This window comes from Amblyomma americanum, chromosome 5, assembly GCF_052857255.1.
Source record: "Amblyomma americanum isolate KBUSLIRL-KWMA chromosome 5, ASM5285725v1, whole genome shotgun sequence".
Classification (NCBI taxonomy): domain Eukaryota; kingdom Metazoa; phylum Arthropoda; class Arachnida; order Ixodida; family Ixodidae; genus Amblyomma; species Amblyomma americanum.
In genome coordinates, this window is record NC_135501.1 from 141110613 (window position 1) to 141118688 (window position 8076).

Consider the following 8076-nt stretch of genomic DNA (forward strand, 5'->3'; position numbering starts at 1 on the left):
ACAGGGATGGTGCGGGGGTTGGAGAATGTAATAGACGCCAGGGAGCGGAAATGAGCGGTGGGAAATGAGGGCTGACAGGTATGACACAAGGATGGTGGCAGGAGGGAGTAAAATGAAAGAATATGCGCGCCCTGTTTTACTTCAGTGGTGGCATCCAGGCCCTATTGCCTTGCTCAGTGGGCGATCGGCCACATTGAGGAGGCCGCGATCAATACTCTTCCAGAGTCGCTTTATACACATGAAAACATTTTCGCCGCAGTTACATTTGCGTAGGTCCTTTATTCGGCAAGCATTTAAATCATGGTTTGGAGACGGAGAGTTTTTTGGAAACTTGATGTGCTCCGGAAGGCTTTAGTGACTATTTCAACATTGTGTAGAACGGGCTGGGGCGGTCCTCGTTGTACACGCCTAGTCCTGCTTTGCGAATTAGCGCAAAATACTGTGCACCCGAAACGTGGCGCAAGCATTTTCGTAGTGGTCTTGCTGTAGACTTCCATGCTGGTGACGCGCAGGTATTTATGGGACAACATGGATAGCAATACGCTGTTCATGCAGCATGTAGAGGCAAGACATGCACTCTGAGAGCCGCCCAGATCCTGGAGAACCTGGCGGCCAGAGAGCTGTGTTTTACTCTTGGCTTTACCCAGTCTCCCCTTTGAAAACTTTATTCATTCGAAAGTGCCCGCTCAGCGCTGTTAAAAAGACGAAAGCTGATGAGTGTTGAAGTCGCTCTAAAATAATTCGTCTCCGCAATGCGGTTAATTGGAGGACTCCGGAACATTGAATCCAGTTATTTACAGCGCTGTAAAATATGAAACAAAGATCGCCGGTCCATTCTTCGTCAAAAGTGGCGACGTTTCCGGGTTTGCTTGTCAACCGTGAAGTGGAGCCCATGGGATACCCCTCAAGGACAATAGGCATGGAAAGTGAAGGACGAAGATTCGCTTTACCTCACACAGATTGTGAAGCTAAGCAGTATCATTAGTGCTCTATTACATGGGTAACGAGCCAAGTTTTTGCTATTAAAATGATGTCACAGGGAAATAGTTGGTTGCATGCATAAATTATCGCGTGTCAAAAGGACCGCCAGAACACTACGTAAAGACATTAAGTTTCGGGTGGATGCTCGCAAGAATGTCTCTGTAATGCCATATTTACAATCTCACAGGACAATGACTAGTGAAAAAGTTTCTTTGCTTGAAATGGAGAGGAGGCTTAGAGGGGCTTTGTATAGGGGTATGTTTTATTCAAGCAGCGGACATTGTCGCTTCGGCGGAATTTGTTGCTGCGACGCGGGGCTTTCTACCGACCGTTCATGTAAGATCTTTCATCTGCTTGTGCTGCCCGCACGCGCTGGTGAAAGCGGCTCTTTTTTTACAAATTGACAGTAGCAGCGCGCACAGTGCCTCGGAAGATGCCAAGCTGCAGGAACAGCTATTGAAATTCGAAGATCTCTGCACTCAATAGCGAGAAGGGCAACGTTGCCGAAGTCGAGCCTGTTGCGCACGCAGCCAAATATTGCGCGAAATCGAAGAGATCAGCATGCCCGTAAGCGATCAAAAGGTTTTTGGTTTGAGTTGGGCTACGCAGGGATATAAGACGACTGTTATACTGTGGCTATAGCTTTTCACTGAATCCTTCGCAGCTTAACACGGTACAGCCAGCGTACTTGGTATTGTCGGGGCAGGTAGCTCAGTTTGCGCATGAGAGAAAAGCAGAGACGCACAATAATCAGTCACAGGTGAGTACAAATATTAGCGCGTTTATTTCAATGCTGGCGAGGGGAAGAAGAGTGGGGGAGGAGAAAATCCGAATCTCGCGCACTCCCGTACATAAAGAGGGCGCTAGTGGACCGTGACGTTTGGCTTTAGGCGGGCTGTTCCAAGAACACCTGCTTGTATTTTGCGTCGATCTGTTCGGCAACCTTGTCAATGAACTCAAATGTGTTCAAGTAGTCTTTCTTCTGGACGCTCCCGAACCCCTTGACGCAAAGAGCCAAGTCCTTGGTCATACAGCCGGTCTCGACTAGGTCGATGGCGGCCATTTCCAGGGCATTGGCAAAGATGCCGAGCTTAGGATTGCCATCGAGCTTTCCGCGATGACGTACGCCCTCCGTCCAGGTGTAGATAGTGGCCATTGAGTGGGTGAAGGTCTCGAGGCCGGCTTTGTGGCGCCGGTAGTGCTTGGTCACGGTGCCGTGGGCGATGTCCGCGACCATGGTCTTGCTGTCGGGGCACCGAAGAACGCTGGTCATGAGGTCGAGCGAGCCGAACCCCTGCGCCACGAAGTCCGACTGAATGTCGCCGTCGTAATTTTTGCAGGTCCAGACGAAGCTGCCTTCCATTCTCAAGGACCTGCATGGCAGAAGGGAAAGAAAAAAGGCAAGAGTGGCTTTTTCCTTCAGCCTTTGATAGTGAATTTCATTTACCAAAACAGCTACCACGCAGCTGCTCTTTATGTACCTAGAGTACATAAAGCACATGGCTAGAGTACTATATCAATTGAAATACTAGACCGTGTTATCGTTTACGCCCTTCGCGATCCCAAGCCAGCGTTTTGCGAGTGCCTCTTCCGATGTACGATTGTAGCAGATTTCTACCGCCAAGGTATCAACATCTGTAGGGATTTGCCAGTTAGTTTGGCCGCACGGGAAGCCGAGACATTTTGGTGTGATATGTGAACGTTTGATGGCTTATAGATAAGATTCAAACGACCTCTAGTTATCTTCGCTGTCGAGTAGACGAATATGGCGTTCCAAACAGAGAGGGTACTACATTCCAGAGAATCTTCCATGGAATCATTAAAGAACTTGCTCTCTCTTCCATGAATGATAGTGGGTGCATTCATCCCTCTCCCCCGTATTGTTTGTTGCTGGTGGTAATAAGTAATCAAGGATTACTACTTTGCGAATGAAATACGGCGCCCAGACGAATGCCAGTAACTATGCTAGTACGGAGGAGCTTAGAAGCAGCCTCCACATCTTTCCCGCTAGAATTCCTATATTGGGCATTAGAGCATGGCGGGCAATGCCGGAAAAAAAAACTGCCCTGACTTGCAAGGACTCCAGCTGTCTGCTGGTTATTGGATGAGATTAGAATGGTTTTGACCAGCAAACGCCTAGCAGAAAAAAAAATAAGAAGGGTCGCATATTCGGCCCGGCTTTGAGCTATTCCGGTATATTTCCTCACCCCTTCGCAACGCCTGTACTTCCGTAACGTGAGGAACCATCCAGTCGAAGTTTCATCCTCAAGACCTCAGCAGTCAGAGTGCCTTACAGAAGAAGTGGAGAACTCGTCTGACAGGTCTTCGCCCTTATCGCCGTAAGTTATCTGACAGACAAAATAGCGTCACTCATTTTTACTTTACTGTTGATAAAGCCATTAATTGACCAAGACGGCGACTGCCAAACAGCACTCTTAGGTTTTCTTTTAAGTAGGCTATGTAAATGGAATCCAGGGGCTAGTAGCTGGTAGTAAGGAAGTGCCCGTATCATTGTGGTATGAACGACCCCCAGACCGACTGCCACAGCACGTCTGAGTGGAATGTAGGACTGGGAACTCTGCTACACGATCGGTTCTGTCACTCAATTTGTATTGACCATTATCATTTATTCCTCTGTGACCTGCCTGCTTGAGCACTTCAGATATTTATTTTCGAAGTCGGGTCTTTTAGATTGAATTTCTTGTAAATCCACTGCTATCTCTGAAAGCTTTAAAAACAAAAACAACGTTGGAGGACTCGTATACTGCGCTTATGAGCTGACGCGATAGCGTACGCCGTCTGATGCTGATGACTCTCAGGCTTTGCAAAATTGTTTCAGTTAATTGATCAATTACACATAATAATTTTTAATTATCATCATCAAGCATTGGCCCTTGATTCTGAGCATTCTGACATTTTTGAGCCACCCTGTCTCCAATTTTTCATTTTTGCATTTCTTTAAACACTGAATTAATCAATGAAATGCCATGAGTTCATTAACTCGTCATCGCTTGTCACAGGCCAATCAATCGTTAATCACTGGAACCCCTAATTACCATAATGCGATTTTTTTAAGGCAGCCCCCGTTTATTTCCGACACGCAATGCCGAATACTACTACGCAGACCGAACGAGCTCTATCGCATAAAAAAATTGAGTACCGTCGTGGAACGGGCTGTTACCTTGCTACCATGTCGTCCGTTAAGCGGTGCTGGAAAAATATTCCTTGTTCCTTGAACCTCGGCCTGTACTTCTTCTCGTAGAGGCGCTCGAAGATGTCCTTGAAGTGGCCGTCGTACTTCTTGAGGATCGTTTCCTTGGTGCTCAGGTAAAAGGGCAGGTTGCGCCGCTGCGCGAACTGGAAGCAGAAGTAGGCGCACTCTGTGATGGACTTGTCCGTGTTGCACATTGCCGCGGCGACCCCCGGCGTGTCCTGGACCTCGTACACCCGCACGTGGTACGGCGAGCCGATGGTGGGGGTAAAGGAGACCTCCAGGGTGCCGGGGCCTGGAACGACGAAGTCCCTGAATAATGAAAGGCTTGATTGTTATTCCTAAATTATGGTGGATTGGCATGAATCAAGGCATATGGTTGGAAGAAAAAAATACCGTACAGTCATAACTCCGAGAGGGAGTGGGGGATGCAGGAAGACTGCTGGGTACGCTTACTTGCTGATGTTCTAGCGTTCCGCCTGTTTACTGCTTGTTTGTATAGCTTTAAACCTCAGTAGTGTATTAGGTAAGCCTAATAGAAATCGAAACTATGCTCCGTGCTTCGTGCAGTTTTGAAAGATGACCTGAGAGAGCTCTTTAAGTGCCCTCTTTGTGAGGAACACAAATGTTTTTCACGTGTATTGCCTCCACGCGGTGGAGATTGTTCTTGAGCAAGTCTTCAGCACGACTAACACATTCTGTGAATCGATGTGTACTGAGGTGTACACTGGGATCGTTTGCGAGATGCAGAGCGTTCGAAACATATTATCATGCTTGCACATTCACGTGGATAGTGTTTAACTTCTCATGTCCCTAAAACATTCATCGGGCCCGCCAGGCAGCGGCGGTTGTCAATTGCGCAGCCGAGTCCGAGTGCGAGCACTCTGGAGACGTGCCCACACATCTGTACATGTGTCTTGAGGAGCTCTTATGGAAAGACTTTTTATATGCCTAGGATGGCAGTCCTGTTTAATTGAAGTGAACCCACAGATGCCGCACGTGTGCTATCTTGTGCATGTAATGTTTCTTAGCAAAGCTGCTAACGGCTCTCAAGGTTTTTAGGCTCCACTTATTGATTACTCTTGTCTAAATTCTTCTTCACTACACCTGAATGTGACCAAAATATACCTCAAACGAAGGCAGTATTTAAATGCTCCTTTTCGATGCCTTCCATATGTTACCAGTCATTCATCACCTGCTCATTTAGGTGTCAAGGTCTATGTCTAAAAATGGCTATAGATACATTAGTTTTCATATTTTTCGCAGAGCCTGAACACCACGAGTCGAGTCTAACCAATTATGAGCCAGTTCTACCCTCAGTTTCCGTTTCGGTCAAGACCAGCAAGGTACTGAAACTGGGGAGCGCTATAATCAAGACAAGGGGACAACACCACATAAAAACACCACAAGACACGAGCGCAACGCTCGTGTCTTGTGGTGTTGTCCCCTTGTCTTGATTATAGCGCTCCCCAGTTTCGGTATGTACAACCAACTAGCCCCATACAAAGCTTTACCAGTAAGGTGTTACTGCTTGATTTCAGATTTGATTTGCGGCAGTCTGCGATCACTTAGGCTCAGAAATATGTAGTAGAAAAGTTCATTTTCTCGCGTCTGGTGCAAGCATTGACAAATAGATTTTCACGTTCCGCGTCACAGATGGTTGACGGGGAAAACACTTGGACCTGCTCATCTTTTGCTCCGCTCTGACTTGCCTAGCGACACAACGCCTTTGCTGCGGACTCAAATCTCAAAGTTTACTGTCAGCTGTAACTGAAAGTATGCTCATTACGTTCCATATCTACCAAATTCTTGCGACTTAACCTCGATGGGTGGCATACGTTTAGCACGAAACAGCAAATTATATCGTTGGCGGCTCACTGCAGAGTCTTGTCTCGGTTGCATTAGGTTACAGCCTGAGAGAGATGCCAGGGAAGGAATATTTCGGCCCGTGCACTTGCCTGCCAATGTGCTGGTCTCCAAACGCGTGTCGGGCGACCACGATAGGCTTCCGCCACTGCTTGACGAGTGGCGGCACATTGGCGCAGATGATTGGCTCACGGAAGAGGGCGCCACGCAGGGAGTTACGGATTATCGAGTTTGGAGACTGCCACATGTGCTTCAGCTGGTACATCTCCAGCACGTCCCGCTCCACCGTGATGGTGGCGCACTTGACGCTGCAGTTGTAGCGCTTGAGCGCGTCGCGAGCCTGCAGAGTCACCATGTGGTCGGTCTCGTTGCGGTTGGCGATGGACAAGTCGAACAACTGCGGGAAAGCGTGAATTGGCGCGATGCTTAGCTATACTTTGAAGTCGCCATGCGATTACATGCTATTTTGTATAGATTGCTAAAGCAAGCGTTGTCGCAAAGGATATCAGTGCCTTGCCGGGGTTATGGTGATAAAGAACAGAAATCGAAACGGATGAGAGAAGGATTAATGAGCTCTTTAAATTCATGGATACCGCTCCGTGGCTATGCAGCAATGGTTGCGAGCGCGAGATGAAAGGAAAGTGATTTCTTAACATGATCACTAGCCAAGCGCCCACTCCCGAATGTGACGGCGCTAGCTTTTGATTGGTAGTCCGCATGTGAAGTGTGAAGCAGGAGCTAGGAATTATGGCAGGCTGATTTCGGGGCAGGTGGTGAATAAATGATATCCTAAATTTTGCCGGAAGAAAATCTTAAGAGGGAGCGTGACGGGACAGTTGTGAAGCCTTTTCACGAGAAAAAAAGGGAATAAGAGGAAATAATGAAAATGAGGGAAATAATTTGAAATGAAGGGGAAATAAGGCGGGGGAGGAGCGTGACGGGAGAATTGTGAAGTCTTTTCATGAAAGATAGGAGGGGAAGTTGGCTACCACTAATGAGTCTGTGGAGCGTTTTACTGGCGAGGGCTGGGTCTTAACCCTAACGCGGGACCAACTGTGGCGTGCCAGGAGCGAGAGTGAGGAAAGGGAAGGCTCGGCGCTCGGAGGCCGTCCTCATTACAGTGTTACGGGGGCGGCCCATATGCTCCATCGTGAATTCGTTTCCCGATTGTTTACAAACGCGAAACCATGCTGCATCTCCCGATGTACTTACTCAAGCATGTGACACCCTGGTTGAAATCCGGGCGTGAAGTGCACCAAGTGCCCTCTAGAGAGCAAGCGAGGGGGTTCGGTAGTCCGCATAACGAGACACAGCTTCGTCTTACTAGCCTCAGTTGGCTTTGCTGCTGCAAGTGACTATGTTTCCATGCTTTTGTGCAAAAACGACAAATGTGGCCGCTGTGTAGACGTGGAATAGCTCGCCGTACCTTGAGGTCGATGTCCACGTAAGGCAGGATGAGCTTGTCGCGCATCAGGTCCCGGATGACGCGCGACATGTCGTCTCCTGGCATCTCCACGATGGGGCCACACTTGAGGCGCTCCATTTTTCTGGCGCCGTGTCCGAGCCTCCGTCGCTTCCCGATGCCACGGAAAGTGATGGCGACCGCTGCCATGCGCTCGAGATGACCGCGGCTCGCGGATGGGCGCACGAGAAAGGGCGCAACCTTCATCACCGCGTGAAAGCTCTTCCTTTTTCTTACTTTCTTCTGACTAACGCACATAAAATTAAGTCTTTGTGTAAGCTCCACTTATTAAAAATTACTCAAACACCGGTTTCAAATTTTGCCAACTAGAAAAAGGACAACGCATACCTCAGAGAACAAGTCAACGAGCTTAATCGGCGCCGCCAGCGCCTAGAATAAAAGGACAATCCGCACAGACAGCACAACAACAAACACCCGTGACTCAATCTAGGGAAGTAAGCCCACTCCGCAAATAGTGGCATCCCCAACAGAAGCTGCTAGTCTCGCAAGCTTAGAAGCTCGAATTCAAACGCTCATCACCCAGAAATACCAGTTT

At 48.3% G+C, this 8076-nt stretch overlaps 1 protein-coding gene across 1 annotated transcript; it reads right to left on the bottom strand.

Annotated features, from left to right (window-relative positions):
- Positions 1 to 1744: 1744 nt before the first annotated feature.
- On the bottom strand, positions 1745 to 7670 carry LOC144134239 (isocitrate dehydrogenase [NADP] cytoplasmic-like). Its single transcript, XM_077667196.1, has 4 exons — positions 7485 to 7670; positions 6151 to 6455; positions 4163 to 4504; positions 1745 to 2354 (listed from the first exon to the last, which is right to left on the bottom strand). The coding sequence occupies exons 1-4, from the start codon at positions 7668 to 7670 to the stop codon at positions 1868 to 1870; spliced, it is 1320 nt and encodes a 439-aa protein (XP_077523322.1). The 3' UTR covers positions 1745 to 1867.
- Positions 7671 to 8076: the final 406 nt, after the last annotated feature.